The 16,599-nt window shown below is 40.1% G+C and overlaps 1 protein-coding gene across 2 annotated transcripts in view; it reads left to right on the forward strand.

Annotated features, from left to right (window-relative positions):
- Positions 1–16,599, forward strand: part of RNF128 (ring finger protein 128) — a 121,434-nt gene that overhangs the window by 55,147 nt on the left and 49,688 nt on the right. Inside the window, exon 1 of one of the 2 annotated variants that reach the window (XM_043569831.1) lies at positions 3,694–4,424. The exons of the other annotated variant lie outside the window; for it this stretch is intronic. Within the exon in view, the coding sequence (XP_043425766.1) occupies positions 3,932–4,424 (493 nt within the window). The 5' untranslated portion in view covers positions 3,694–3,931. Of the gene's footprint in view, positions 1–3,693; positions 4,425–16,599 lie in introns of those variants that run through there. 2 annotated transcript variants of the gene reach the window in all.

Consider the following 16,599-nt stretch of genomic DNA (forward strand, 5'->3'; position numbering starts at 1 on the left):
CTCTCTCCCTCTGCCCCTCTCAACCACTCATGCATGCTGTCTCTAAAAACAAAAAAATTAAAAATTAAAAAATAGAGAGAAGTTGAAAAAAATAGTACAGTGAGTACCTATAGACCCACCATCTAGACTCAACAATTGCTATCATTTTGCCATATTTACTTTATGTGTGTGTGTGCCTGTATGCACATATGTGTTGAATCCATACTCTTTAACACAATTTTCTAAACTCTTCATATTCTGGCACAGCCTACTTGTCCAGCTTCACTTTCCCTGGCTCTCCCTTTGCAACTTGCATCCCAGCCATACTTAACTATTTAATGTTAGTTCCCTGAATGCTCCTGGTGTTTTCATGTAATATATTATTGCCTATGCCTGAATATACTTACTCCCTTTTGCTTGATTAACTCTATTTGTTCTTAAAGACTAAGCCACACCCATGTTGCCATAGCACCCTACGTTTTTCTCAGTCATAACAGTTATTAAACTGTACTGTTATCGTCTACCTCTCTGACTTTCCTACTAAACTGTGAACTCATTGAGGGTAGGGACTTTTTTTTTTGTCTCTGTATACCTATGCCTCTCCAGTGGCTTGCACTTCGTAGGTGTTCAATAATCAGAAAATCCAACTGCCCACCGGAGGGTTCTACCTAGTTACATCATAGGCAACTCAAAATCAACGTATCTATACTGAGCTCATCTCTCTTCCACCCGCTTCTGCCCATTTACACCCCTTCTCTGGGGTGCCTGGGTGGCTCAGTCTGTTTAAGCTTCCGACTTTGGCTCAGGCCATGATCTCAATGGTTCGTGAGTTCAAGCCCCACTTTGGGCTCTGCACTGACCCTGTGGAGCCTGCTTGGGATTCTCTCTCTCTCTCTACACCCCTCCCCCATTCGTGCTCTCTTTTTTTCTCTCTCAAAATAAATAAACTTTAAAAAAATAAATAAAGCCATCCTCCTGACTGAATGTCATCCAGTCTTCCAAGCCAAAAACCTCAGAGCAAACCCTAACTCTTCCCTCTCTTTTATCCTCCAACATAAATTTCCAATCTGTCCACCTCTCTTTATCTCTGCTACCTGTCTAGGCTGGGCCAGCTTCTTCTCTCACCTGGAGCACTCCTGAAAATCTTCTATCTTGGCCCACTCCTTCTCATCTTGTCCCCTCCAGTCTATTATCCACAGAGGAGCCATAATGATCTCTAAAATTCAGAGCTGATTATATTACTCCATGTGTAAACCCTGATTGTATTACTCCCTGCTTTTGGATAAAGTCCAAACTCCTCAGCTTTGATGAAAGGACTCTCGAGAACTGACCTCTGTGCACCCATAGAACTTTGTGTCTTGTACTCTTGGGTTCCAACCATTTTGTGTTTATAGAGCCTGTAGTACATTTTGTCTCCCAACATTTTCAGTTTCATGCCTCAGCGCATTCCCTTGTATTGTTTTCTGCCTAGGAAGGCTAACCCTCTCAAACTCAGCATGGACAGGTGTCACCTCCTGTGGGCAGCTTTTCCTTACTTCCCAGCCTCGGTTAAGTTCCTCTTCTCTATTACCCGTTACTGCCCTGTGCACACCTCTGTCACAGCACTCACACTATACACATATAGCTCTCTATACTGCAATAATAAGTTTGCTTGTTTGTCCCATTGAAACTAATTTATGAATTTTTTGAGAGCAGAGTTAATGTCTTATTTGCTTTTTTTTCCTTTTTACCCCAGTGCTTAGTTGAGGGCTGGCATATAGTAGATGTGCAAGAAATACTTGTTTAAGAATGAATATTAACAAATGTCTCTCCAAACTTCATTTTTGTAGATGCCTTATAAAAGATCTCTTTATTTTTTTAATCTTTATTTATTTTTGAGAGAGAGAGACAGAGTGCTAGTGTGGGAGAAACAGAAAGAGAGGGAGACACAGAATCCGAAGCTCACCAATCATGGCTCGAACTCACCAATCATGAGATCATGACCTGAGCCGAAGTCCGATGCTTAACCCACTGAGCCACCCAGGTGCCCCAAAGATCTCTTTAATTTTAAATACATTGTTTCTTTAAAGTACAACATAGTCGATTGCCACACAGGTAATCGTTATTGAATTTCGTGTGTTCTTCAACAAATTCAGACAATTTCTAGAATTGTACTATTTCTTAGAGATGGTCGATTCTACCCTTTCCTTTTTCTGTAGGTAATTTTTATCTCAGAGATAAACATCATCCATAGTTGGGGGTGTCATGCTATTGGCCTCACATACCCACTTTGATCTCTTATGTTCCTTTTAGTATAATAGGGTTCATGTTTCACAGATTTGCCCATTTAATTTGGATTCTAGTGCTGTTTAGTTATGGTGTGAATTTTCCCTTAGGTTTGTCTCAAGCCATGAGAGTATCAAGTGAAAAATTGTCCCATTGCTTAATCTTTGGGAATAATATTGATTAAGTAAATGTTAGGCCAGGGACGGAAGGGAGTGTGACTGGGAATTTAACAAATGCTGGGCTGGATAAAGCGAATTGTCTCTTTGAACTGAAAATGTAGCTAAAACTGAAAATCCTGAACATCACTGTCTCTGATTATTATCTCAAAGTGACAACTTTAAGATTATTTACAAGGTATGGGGTCCCTGACCCTGTTTACTAATAATAGTATTTAACAGATATATTTTTTACACTGTGCTAAGCACTGTTCTAAGTGCTTTACATGTATGAACTCATTTAATCGTCTGAACAACTTTATGAGGTAGGTGATATTACTATCCCCATTTTACAGATGATAAGGAAACTGAGTCACAGAGAAGTAACTTCCCCAAGGTAAAAAGTTATCCATAACTGTTACACAACAGGTGTATTAATTCACTTTTGTCCAATGCATATTTCTTAAGCACCTCTTAAATGCAGTAATTGACAGGGCAGATAAAAATTGTACACTTAAAGTAAGGAGGAATCATAATGCAATAGTGCCATGCATGAATCACCAAGGTGAGTCAGGCTCCCTTCAGTTGGTGGGAAACGGGCAAAGATTATATAGCTAAGGTCAGGAATGGCGCAGATGTATAGATTCGAATAAACCTGTTTGTGGAAGACGAGAGAAGAGACTTAGTTTTGATGTGTGTGAAAACGGTAATTCTTTTCTGAGGACTAAGATTACTTTCAGAAGGGGCTTCTGATGCAGTCTATTTAGCACGAGGTAAGAGTCAGAAGGAAATACCCAGTATGACGCTTGTCTGGAGCAAGAAAGGAGAAAGCTTTAAAAAAAAAAAAAAAAGTAACAATGCGCTTTTCCTGCCCCTCCCCCTCTAGAGAATCAATAAACAGCCTGCCTGCCCGCTCTCCGGACACCACCCACCCACCCGAATTCCCTTGACTACAACTCAGACCCTTCTGATTCGCGCTTTCTAGAAGTACTTTCACATTCTGGCACCTTAAGCCAGAAAAGGCCTGTAGGCAAATGTTTGGAGTGAAAAACCTATTCTTGCAACCCCAAACGGGCTCTCCTACTGGAGAGCTTTTACGGTCGCAGATGGTATATAGTTCCTGGCCTGTCCATTTTTTAGAACGCGACGCGACACACCTGGCCACACAGCCTCAGAGCCTACTCTAACTAGCCTGTCCATCCTGTTACCCTTTTAAGAGGCGGATCCCGCAGTGTCCTTTCCTCCCTCCCAGCCACCTCTACCCCCAGTCCTCTGGGCGGAGCTTCCTGCTAAAGCCCCAGAGCCCCACGCGGCCGCAGCAGTAGCGGCGAGGACTGGAGCTGTGAAGAGCTGCATCTGCTGCAGCCACTTCGCCGACGCTACGTGCCTCGCGGCTCCCACCTAGCTCCGGCGCGTGCCGGCCCCTCTCCGCCTCCTTCCCACCTGGCGCGCACCTGGGCCCGGCCGGGTCCCGCCGAGAGCCAGGAGGGCGCGTGCCAGGGGCCCCTCGGGAACCGCAGAGCGCGCGCGTCATGGGGCCGCCGCCCGGGGCCGGGGTCTTGTGCGGTGGTGGCTGCGGCTTTTCCCGATTGCTGGCGTGGTGCTTCCTGCTTGCTCTGAGTCCCCAAGCCCCCGGCTCCCGGGGGGCCGAGGCTGTGTGGACTGCGTACCTCAACGTGTCCTGGCGGGTTCCGCACACCGGAGTGAACCGCACGGTGTGGGAGCTGAGCGAGGAGGGCGTGTACGGCCAGGATTCGCCGCTCGAACCCGTGGCCGGGGTCCTGGTGCCGCCCGACGGGCCGGGGGCGCTCAACGCCTGTAACCCGCACACGAATTTCACGGTGCCCACGGTCCCGGGGGACTGGGGAAGCGCCGTGCAGGTCTCTTGGTTGGCCCTCATCCAGCGCGGCGGGGGCTGCACCTTCGCAGACAAGATCCATCTGGCTTACGAGAGAGGGGCGTCTGGAGCCGTCATCTTTAACTTCCCGGGGACCCGCAATGAGGTCATCCCCATGTCTCACCCGGGTGAGTGCAGCTACTACATTGCGCCCCATCAACCCCTCTCCGAGGCCAGTTGTTTTTTTTCCTCTTATTTTGCTCGGTGCTGTCTTTCCCCTATCCCCTTGCATCGCTGGGAAAACGAGTGCCCTTTCTGTCCCTACCAAGTGAGGCAGGGTCTTCTCCTTCCCGAGATCTCACCCTGCGTGGGGAGTGGGGCGAAAAAAAATCCTTCAGAATGTGCCTGTCTGGTGGAAAAGGGTAAGACCAACGGAGTGCGGAGGCTGGCAAGTCGAGAAGGACTGTTTGGGCTCCTTGGGTCGCCTTTTCCTGGTGTTCCACAAGGGTGCCTTGCGTTGGCTGCTTTGGTGGTAGGCATTGGCTTTGACATGACTGGAGTGCAGGCGGCCTGGAAATCCCTTCCTCACTCTTTTTCCTGTTTAACAGCCTCAGGGCGGAGGCAGGTTTTGCTCTCCTCTCTCCCAGTTTTTCTCTCCCTGTTTCCTAGTATCAAGTACACGAGATTGTGTTACTGTGCCCTGTTAACCTCGTTGCAGTTTGGGTGGAAACTTTGCCTAGTTTGGGGGCTCTTCTCTGCCCCGGGGTCTCGGGTCCCAAGCAACTGTCGGTATCAGTGCTTTCGTTTGCCTTTGAAACATCCGATTTCGGTTATTGAGTGGCCAAACAGGTGATTAATGTTACTGAAAAAATAAAGAGCTTTGTGGATGAGGATAGCAAAGGCCTAGACTTTGGGAAAAATAGTCCAGGTGGGTCTTCAATTTGTGGAGATGGTGTGGGTTACAGTTTTTCCCTGTTGGGTGATTCTTCCAGAAACCTTCTCCCTATTTGTGATTAGGTAGTGACAGTGTATGTATGATCCGAAGCCCCAAAGGACAAAGAGAAAAAAAAATGGAGAAAAAGGAAGAGACACAAAATAGCACTATATCATAGTTGTTCGAGAGCTGGGCCCCAAGTCAGACCTTGGTTAAATTCCGGCTCCATTGCTAACTAGTCCTGTGACCTTGGGCAACTTATTTGAAGTCTTTCGAGTCTGTGTTCCCTCATCAATCAAAAGGGAAAGAACTAAGAAAAACTACTCCCACAGGTTTGCCTTGAGGATGAAATGAACTAACGCCTGTAAAGAGTTTTAATACACCATCCTTTTCAGTAAAGGCTAGCTGATAGGATTAGCCTTTTAAGGAGTCACTGGAGAGATGAATCTGCTTATTTCAGTACTAGAGGTTTTGTGTTTTTCTTAAAGCGGTGGGTTTGGCCCTCCCTAGAGAGCACTTGCATGGGTTGGGTGGTAAAATGGAAAGAGCACTGAACTGGAACTCAGGAGATCGGAGTTCTTTTAGTCCCTTCTTTGCCCCCAGCAGCTTTGTGACCTTGTACAAGTTACTCACTAGCCAAATGATAGTATAGAGTTAGGAGGTGGAGGCCAAATTGGCAGAGTGTGCAGAGACAAAAGCAAAGGAGATGAACTCTTAAGATCCCTTCCAGCTCTAAAATGCTGCGATTCTTAGATTTTAATATTGATTAAAGGAGCAAGTGTATCTCTCCTGGTTGATAAGTCATTGATTAGAATGAAATTATGTTTTAAAGTCTAATAAAAATGAAGAATAAGGATTTGGTAAATTTTAAAGTCCTTAAGTTTCAATTGGCTTTCTAAATGCAAAAGTTTAACTTTGTCTCTTCCAAATGAGATTCGTTTGCATGAATGATTTGAAATTGAAGAGTACTCTTTAATAAGACAGTTCCTATTTAGATCACTTTTATCCTACTTTCTGTTAAGGATGTAAGCTTATATTTATGTGATAGTTTTAAGGGACACTAAAATTAATTTTTGTTGAGCTCCCACTAAGTGCCAAGCAGTCTACATACATCTTACTTATATGCTATTCAGAGACAATATGGTGTACTACAAAAAGCACAGGCATCATAGTCAAGAACGGGTGTCAAATTCTGGATTTAGCACACAATAGCTTTGTACCCTTGATCAGGTTCTGTAACTTTACTGAGTCTCAGTTTCTGCATCTGTAAGATGGAGATACTTATGTTGCTGGGATTGTTTTCTTCTTTTTTTGTAATTTAAAAAACTTTTTTAATGTGTGTTGATTTTTGAGAGAGAGGGAGACAGAGTGCGAGTGGGGGAGGGGCAGAGAGCAAAGGAGACACAGAATCTGAAGCAGGCTCCAGGGTCTGAGCTGTCAGCACAGAGCCTAGTGCGGGGCTTGAACCCAGGAAACATGAGGTGGTGACCTGAGCTGAAGTTGGATGCTTTACCGACTGAGCCACCCAGGTGCCCCTACGTTGCTAGGATTAAGGATAATATATGTAAACCACCTAGCAGATAATAATCACCCTCAATTAAAGTTGGTTATTACAGTAGGTTAAAGCCGCAAGATGCAGAAAACATACAAATAGATGCTTATGCAGCTGTCAGTTTAAATAGAATCATGGCTGTTTTATTTCAAGATACTGTCTAGAAATAAAGGCCTAAATATTGAGCACTTAATTAAGTGACACTCAGAAAGGTATTTTGAGACTTAAAAATTTTACTACTGAGATGATAACTACAGCAAATTTTACCACTAGGCTAACTAGCCATAAAAAGCTAGCCTAGTTACTTGAAGTATAGAATCACATTTCTTCCATGAATGCCTCGAGAAACTTCTTTTCAACACAGGGGACAAAATCACTTTGCATTTCATGCACGTGTGTTGTTGAATATTTGCTCCCAAAGTTTTGTATTGTTTGCTTTGCTCATTCCTGAGAGTTAGCCTAGGCTAGGGTTCATTGTAATCTCTGGTCAGAAACAACTTATCTGGGATCTTAGTGGCAAAGAGGTAGGACTGAGGTTTAAATGTTGATTAACTCAGTATGTATTGTCTTGAATTACCCAAGGGCCACCAAATGTGGAAAAGCCATTGCTGTTGTCTTTGTTTATGAAACCTCTCTTTAGCCATTCTCACAGGAGTGCTTGAATTGTTTGCCTTTTGAATTCAGGATGAACATCCATACTCTCCCCTATCACAGTCCTGGGAACATGAAGACCCATTTGTTTCAAGTAACAGAACTAACTGGTTTAGAGCAGTTGCTTTAACACTTTTGTTTATTGTAGAGGAACTCCACTATATAAAGAGCAATCAGTCAGGAAAATGAGGCTGTTTTTATATATACCGAAATTTCACAAAAGGTAGTCATAGCCTTGCATCAACCCATGCAGTTTATTTCTGTCTATTGTTTTGGGTTGCAAAGTATCCAGAAACATCCTGAATTACACAGATAAATAATTGCAAATGATAGATGTTTATTAACAGCTTGTCTTACAGTCTCTGGATATTTTTCAACCACATTGATCCAGAGTCCTGGAAGGGAATTAGGAGAAAATTTTGGTTTCCAAGGTTAATCACTATTCATATATCTTTATCTTAAATATGAAAATGAGATAAGCAGCCAAAACTTAGAGTAAGCACTAAAGCCATGTAAAATGTAGGATTGTCATGATGAGACACGTTACACATGTTATTGTGCAACTGACTGTTCTGCTTTTGCTGGGCAGATGGGCCTGAACCTTGCATGCTATCTAATTGAGCACAGCCCACGGGTTGAAGTGCTGTAGGTACCTGCTTGTACAATTTTGCTCGAGTAAACATGTGCAGGCATGAATTAATTGAAAGACCTGAGCAGTGCTACAACCTTCATAATCCATGACACATTTATGGGAACTTGAAACATATTCCAAGGCATGACAGGGTAAGTGTTATTCCTGAGGGTTGTAAAAAAGTGAATGAACCAAGCAGTTTAAGTTAATGATTTGGTGGTCTGCAATGAGATGTTTAAAACAGTTGCTTGTATGTATTGTTGAAAGACAGTAGAACATATTAACAAGTTGGGCTCTGCCACTTACTTCAGATTTTTGGTCAGATTTTGGTCAACTTAGCATGGGGTTACACCTCTGATTACCCCATCATAAATTGAAAATATCAGTAAGTCGAAAATGCACTTAATACACCTAACCTACCAAACATCATAGTTTAGTGTAGCCTACCTTAAACATGCTTAGAACACCTCCCTTAGCCTACACTTGGGCAAAGGCATCTAACACCAAGCCTGTTTTATAATAAAATGTGGCTATCTCATGTAATTGGTTGAATACTGTACAGATAGTGAAAAACAGAATAGTTGTAGGGTATAGAATGGATGTAAATGTAGATTGTTTACCCTCACGACCTCATGGCTGGCTGGGAGTGCCAGGTCGCTGCCGCTGCCCAGCATCACTGCTGGCCTCACTACTGCATATTGCTAGCCCCAGAAAAGATCAGCATTCCAAATCCAAAGTTTCTACTGAATGCGTTTGGCTTTGATACAGCCATTGAGTCGATCCATTATTAAGTCAGGGACTTTCTGTATTTTAAAAATCTTAGGCCAGTTATTTTACTTTTCTATGTGCCTGTTTTCTCCTGTTTAGGATGGTCTTAATAATACACTTTCCTCATAAAGTTGCTGGGATTAAATGAGATAATACAAATACAGTATTTAACACAGTGCCTGGCATATAAGGAAGCTCCTGAAATATTTTTTTATCACGATCAAGATAGTTAAATAAATGTATTTTAGAAAACAAAAATGGAGTCTGATGTTTGTAGTACATACTTTGAAAATGAATACCCTAGAGTACTAAATCCACATTACTTGGAATCCTAACTTTCACACTTTAGGAATAGGGTGAGTAGACTGAATTCTTCACAAGAAAGTCATCTTTGGGCCCACCTGTGTTTGTCATTCTTTTTTCAAATAACTATTTCTACCACCCTCAAGCTACCAATCTTTTCATTCACAAAGGACTTCAAGATAATATTTTATAGTGATTTATCACCACCCAATCCCTTCTCAACCACTTGACATTTAATTTTTATTCTGCTTTTTTCCTAGGATGTTGACTTTGAAGAGAACCTTTTTTCAATAGAGAGGTTCAAAAGAGGATGAGAAGAGACTGGGTGGTGATGGTTTACCAATGTAAAGAACCATTTCAAAATCCATTTCTAGATACATCCTTTTTGATATTTCTGCTGTACCATATTTAACACTGTTGACCACTGCTCTGAAATTCTCCCAAGCTGTCTTTTACTTCTCTTATCTCTCTTTTGTTTCATTTTGGTTGTTTTATTAATTCATTCATCTAACACCTCTTCTTCCTGGTGTTCACACCCGGGCCACCACCACCCTTGCCTCCAGTAAATGCCACATCCAACTGATTCTATCACTTTAAATCTCACATATGTCCCATTCTCCCTTGCAACTGTTATTACCCTGCTTTTAGTTCCTATGTCTTCTCATAGGAACAAATGCTTAGCCTCCTAATTGTTCTCCCTGCCACTGATCGGTTGTTTCTTCCTTCTAGATCTTCCACATTGCCGCTGGAACACAGCTCTGATCACATCTATGCCATTGTGTGAAAAGCCATTGCTTACAAATTTTACACTCCATTTCCCAGCATGGGATACAAGACTCTTAATCTGGTCCCAACATACTTTCAAAGCTTTATGTACCTCTTCTCTCATGTTGATCCCTAAATGCCCTCTGTCCTTTCCCATTATCATTCCTTTGTTTGTACTTCTCTTTTGCCTCTATACCCTTTTTTTCCCAGCTCTGCTTGCCAAAAACTTACCCATCCTTCAAAACCCAACACAAATGTCTCATCTTTGAAGGCTTTGTCAATTCCTTCCTTTACTCTTCCCACCACAGTCCACACCAAAAACAAAATAATCCTTTTGTTTTAGCTCCCATGGCATTCCGTGTCTTATAGTACTTTTTGCATTTTACTGGTAGTTATGTATTTATATGTTTTACCTTCCTACTGGATTGTAGTTATTTTAATATTTTATTTTCATATTCCTCATGGGAACCTTTGTACTGTGTGTGCTCTGAAAATGCTTGTCGAGTTGCTTTAAATACCCAAGAATGAAAAAAAAAATACCCAAGAATGAAAAGAATGCCAGAGGGTCATAAGATTCATTAGAAAAGTATCTAGTGGGGAAGGGGATTGAAATCCCATTCACTGAGCATTTATCAAGGATATATTGTGTGCATACTATGCTTCTTACCTGAATATACAAAATAATTAAGGTAAATTAGGAGGAATAAGAGTGTACAAATTCTTCCAGATTGCAGGCTCCTTAATTTCTATGGTAATCACCATCATGGGCCAATTAATGGGTTTTTATTCATTTTTTATTTTTTTATGCCTTCGCTAGTTTATTCACGCAATGTATGTTTACTGAGTGCCTACTCTGTTCCAAGCACCGTGAGAGAGTTATGAACACAAACATTCTGCATTTTAAAGGAAAAGACAGTGAACAAGTAATGATTTCATTGTTCTGTATTCCATTATTTCATAAAAATTGTTAGAGATTGATTTTATGGAAATACAACAGAAAGTTGCAACTTCTGCTCTCGTCATTGGATTCCACACACCCTGTCATCTGTTCTGGTTGTCCATCCTCACTCTCCAGGTTGCTGAGCTTGGGTCATAAGTATGGTTTATGTGTTTTTAATGGCAAAATGACTTATGTAACAAAGAGATAGTAAGAATGAGTATTTACATTGAACTTTCCCTGTTCTGTTTTTTTGTTTTGTTGTAAAAGCTTGATTTACACCAGCATTCAATTTATGTCTCCACTTAAAATGCTTCCACTGAATTTGTTGGTGATATGTGGAATTCCATTACATAAAAACCTTTAAAAAATAGCTTGATCAGCAAATTATTTTTTTTAAGATTTTATTTTTAAGTAATCTGCACTGAATGTGGGGCTCAAACTCACAACCCAAGATCAAAAGTCACATGTTCTCCGACTTAGCCAGCCAGGCACCTCAGATATTGTTTTTCTAAGCACATAAAGAACTCCATGCCCCCCTCAGTCCCTGGAAGATGTGTTATCTCCTACAGAATGCCATATTTAATCTGTTCCCAGCCTTAAATGGAATAAACAGAGTATCAAAGACATTTTCTGTTATTTCTGATTATGAAGTTAATCCTGCTTCTTGCAGAAAACTTGGAAAACACAGAAAATCATAAAACTAAAAACTATGCATAATTCCTGGGGCGCCTGGGTGGCTTAGTCTGTTGAGCATCTGACTTCAGCTCAGGTCATGATCTCACAGTTGGTGGGTTCGAGCCCCATGTCAGGCTCTGTGCTGACAGCTCAGAGCCTGGAGCCTGCTTTAGATTCTGTGTCTCACTCTCTCTCTGCGCCTCCCCTGCTCATGCTCTGTCTCTTTCTGTCTCTCAATAATAAATAAACGCTAAAAAATTTTTAAAAAAACTATGCATAATTCCACAATACCATTAATATTCCTTCATGTTTCTTTTTCATGTGTAGATAGGGTTTTATATCCTACTTTTATCATAATGGTTATTTTTTATGAGTATTAATGTATTAAGAAAATAAAATTTAAAGGAAAATATAAAAATCCATAAATAGAAGCATTTTATCATTTTGGGGTATTTTTGTTATTTTCTTCTTTTGCTCTGTATATATATTTAAAGAATTATAATTATATATTGTATGTACAGTTTTGTATCCAGCTTGTTATTGTAAGCATTTCCCTATGTAATTAAAAATAGAGGATTCCCTTACAAGTTGAATGGGGTAAGTTTTGAGGGGGGTAGGGATCGAGCTTCTCTTTCATTAACTGGCAGAAAGGAAGTGCTGAAATGGTGACAGGGAGGATTATGAATTGGTACATTTAAAAAATGGGGCGCCTGGGTGGCTCAGTCTGTTAAACATCGGACTTCAGCTCAGGTCATGATCTTGCAGTCCATGGGTTCAAGCCCCGCATCAGGCTCTGTGCTGACAGCTCAGAGCCTGGAGCCTGCTTCGGATTCTATGTCTCCCTCTCTCTCTCTGTCCCTCTCCCACTCACGCTTTGTCACTCTCTGTCTCTCAAAAATGAATAAATGTTAAAAAAATTTTTTAAGCAAAAATATGCTCTATAGAGATTTATGTAAATATATATACTTCTGGCCATAAACGTGATCTGGTCTAACCCATATGCATTACCTATTGTGTACTTGGTCTTTTGAAAGGTTTGATCACCATTTGTACCTTTAGTTTCTCTTCTCCCCATAATATTCCTATTGGTGATGTCTTTGTCACAAATGAGTTTTGCACCTAATTAATATCCTTGTTGCTTGGTGAAGTAGCATCTCATTGGCTAAGATCACTTTTTGTTTTCATGACGACCACTGAACTGTAAATTATTGGTTGGGGTTTTCCCCAGAGTTAACTTGATAGGGTACCACAAATATTATCTTAGGGACAAAGAATTTTTTGTATATGTAAATTTTGTTGAAGTATAACATACATACCAATGAGGTACAGAAATCATTAGTATATAGCTCAGTGAATTTTCCCAAAGTAAACATGCCTGTGTAGCCAGAGCCTAGATCAAGAAACAGAACAGTACCAGAACCCTAGAAGACTACCTCACACCCCAAGATGAAGAATTTTTGAACTTTGTCTCTTCAGGGAGTGACCTCTTGCAGCATGTGGTAGGAACTCAGTCACCCACAGAAATGCTCTCTTTCACTGCTCCGGAGCTAGTTAACTGTGATGCTCCTCAGCTATATAGTGTAGGGAGTTATTTCCAAGCACAGAGTACATGCACTTTTTGATGCAGTTACCAAGCCAGTTCAGAGTTGCCACATTTTGCTGTGAACACCCACTTTGGAGCCCTATGAGCAAAGCAGAGTACAAGGGCTCTTTGTTATTATTGTATTTCCTGTTCTTTTTTTCTCTTTCAGCTGTATGTGCATGTCTTTCTATATATCATGGCATATACTTGCTGCTTGAATTTACCCATAGACTTATTATAGTATTCATTTCTTTTGAAAAGAAAGTTTGGTGATTCATGCCTGACATCATGGAGGCTGTTAGGATCAGGACCTAGTCGTGATTTACTTGGTTTTAACGCTTGAATGCTTAAGTTAGATACAAATCAGTGATTTTGAGTTAACCCTATTTATTTTTGCTTTTTTGAAAGAAGATGGTCTAGAACTCCCTTGTTGATGTGTGTGTTTCTCAAGACATTTATCATTTCAGATAAAATGTTGAAGTAGCTTAGTTAATTAAATGCTGCCTTCAACTAATAAAAAGTCTTAGCTTTTAAGAAGAAAATACACCAAAATGTTAACGTTGGTTATTTCTGGTTGGTAAAATTATGGGTGATTATTGTTCTTTTCATTATGTTTTTCTGTATTTTCTGAATTTCCTATAATGAGTATGTCTTATACTTGTAATCAGAAAAAAATCCATTATTTAAAAAAAATTTTGTATGGTTATTTATTTTTTGACAGAGACAGAGTATGAGAGGAGGAGGGACAGAGAGAGAGGGAGACACAGAATCCGAAGCAGGCTCCAGGCTCTGAACTGTCAGCACACAGCCCGATGTGGGGCTTGCACTCACGAACTGTGAGATCATGACCTGAGCCTAAGTTGGACGTTTAACCGACTGAGCCACCCAGGCGCCCCTGTTATTTTTTAAAAACCCAAAATATTCCTATACCATTGATAAATCCTAAAGGAAGCATTAATAATGTGACTATAGCAACAACAGGAACAAATCATACCTGATAATAGAAATGATTTACAGACTATTAGGAGAATTTAAAGAATTGTTTTGGCCTTTTGAATATATCTAACCTGTATGATTGTTAATGTCGTCCTTTCTTGTTAACACTAAGTGGTTTCTTCATATGTAAAATGAACCTTGAACACTAAAGAACTTTAAAGACTAATTTTTTCCTCTTTTAATGTGAAAAATTTTGCTTTACCCTTCATATCACTATTTACATATATTTTTTCTTTCCCCCCTTATGCACATACCCACCTCTTACCTTTCTTGGTATTTTTGCTTATTTCCCATGAGAATCCTGCTTCCCCTCACTTGCCCCCTTCAATATCTGTTCTTGTCAGTACTTAATAGTGCTAAGTTTAACAGCTTTGTATGAAGAATCAAATATATTGGCAATTTTCATTTATGACACACTGGGTTCATCTGATGACAGTAGTTTTTGTCATTCTAGGAAAGAGGAAAATTTATTAGAGTAAGGGCAGAGGAGAATCATAATATTCTTATGTTACACCTTATTAATGATATGCAGAACATACAAGCTCAATCAAGATGATATTTAAGACATCATTAAAATCGAATTACTTGTTTTTAAAATTAGCATGTCCCTTGAAATGATAGACCACTATACAAAACTCTACCAGTTGGCAGTTTGCACAGAAACTCCTATTCAGGGGTGCCTTCTGCACCACTTCTTTCCTTCTGAGAGCAGATTTTGTATCCTACGTTTCCACCCTCTTCCCCTGCCTTTCATAGCATGATTAATTTTACCTTAGATAATGTTACACACATACCCTCACACCCTCTTGGAGCCCCATGTTCTTTTTTAAAAAATCTGAGCTTCTTTCTGTGGGGTTCCACTTCTTTTGAAGTGAAATTTAACATAACAAGTCAGCGCTCTCGTATCTAACAACCTTGAATGTGTCCATAACTTACTCCCACAATCTCCACAAAAACCACCCATTAGCCATGTAATCCTCCTGAATATATATGTATTTTCTTATGTCCTGGTATTTAAGATAAGTTTGAAGTGCTTTTGTGTGTTTTGCTTTAGTTATTCCAGTGATCCTGCTTCCTGAAAAGTTTTATTACAAGTATGGGCTAAATAATAGTTCATAATTTGCTTTGCAGTTTTTAGTTCTCAACACCTTTCACATGTAATCATTTGTAGGCTCATTTGGGAACCCAAACACTGTTTAGCACATTACTATGGGAAAATATGCTGCCTTTACTTCCCAACAGCTGACTTACAAGTGAATAGGTGAAACACAACCCACTAGGGTTACCTTTGTAGCTTTTGTTCATAATGATAGCCTGGTGAAATATACTTTATTATATTATTCCTGATTATGCTGGTTTAGAATTTTCTCTGCTTATTTAGTGTCTTTGTAATGTCGATTCAAGCTTTACCTCACCTTTTCTGTGTGTTTCACCTTGACTCTGCATTTTGTTTTCCTAACCTATGGTGATCTCAGAAGTTGGCTTATTTTAATAGCATTTGTAATGTTTGTGAAAGTTTTAAGAACGTAACTGATTTGTAAATCAGTTAGCCATTAATACATTTTCAAGTTGGTACATCTTTTCTCATTGTAGAGGATTTCAACAGGCATTTAGATGAAAGCTAGAAAATGTGATTATATTGCGGTTGTCATTCATAGATCTATGAGCAACCTATATTTAACATCGCCCCAAAATGATTTGAGTTGTAATGGTATTTCAAATTCCTGTTTTCTACCACCATCATTTCATTTTGGCAAGAGGACAGGATGTTTAAGAGAGACCAAAACTGGCTAGTGCCAGCTCACCAGTCACCTCCCTTACCCTAATCTCCCAACCTCCAACCCTTTTTGCTGTTCCTATTTGACTGATGACTTTTGGTTGAACTGATGAAGAGGAGCATATTGATTTACCTTGAGTAATGTAATTAAAGACAAGCGGATTATTCTTTGATGATAAGGAAAGCTACATGATTGCTCTATTTTTATTTCAGTATATTGTACCAAAGATGAATGTGGTCTATTTGAAATTGAGAGATAGCATATTACAGTGGAAGAATGGGTGTCCTTGAGTCTGACTGCTTAGCTTGATTTTAGTTCTACCAACTAATAAATATGTAATCTTGGACGAGTTGTGAAACCTGGACTTCATTTATCTTGTTCATAAAAAGTGGAATAATAATGCCCATTTTCTGTGATGTTGTAAATAAAGTGTTTGTCATGGAGTGGGCATTTAGCAAATGTTAGTTCTCTTGAATCTTTTGCTAACATTTTTTATTACTAAACGTGCTGTTTCTCCTTTGGTTATTACAGCTGTTCCCTACTACATTTTGAGATATGTAATTGTTTTAGATGTAAAAGCGGGGGAAAAAACCATGCCATCCAAATTTCTGGTTTTCTGGGCTGGTTTTGAGAAATTCAGGGAGAAATCACATAATCAAGAAACTAAAACAACTATCTTGTTCTTCTCCATGTGCATTTTCATTTTAAGGAGCAACAACTCCTTAAAATCAAGATGTTCATCCCTAACAATAGAAATGGCTGTGGACCTTTTGATGGCACAGTGATAA

This window comes from Prionailurus bengalensis, chromosome X, assembly GCF_016509475.1.
Source record: "Prionailurus bengalensis isolate Pbe53 chromosome X, Fcat_Pben_1.1_paternal_pri, whole genome shotgun sequence".
Lineage (NCBI taxonomy): Eukaryota > Metazoa > Chordata > Mammalia > Carnivora > Felidae > Prionailurus > Prionailurus bengalensis.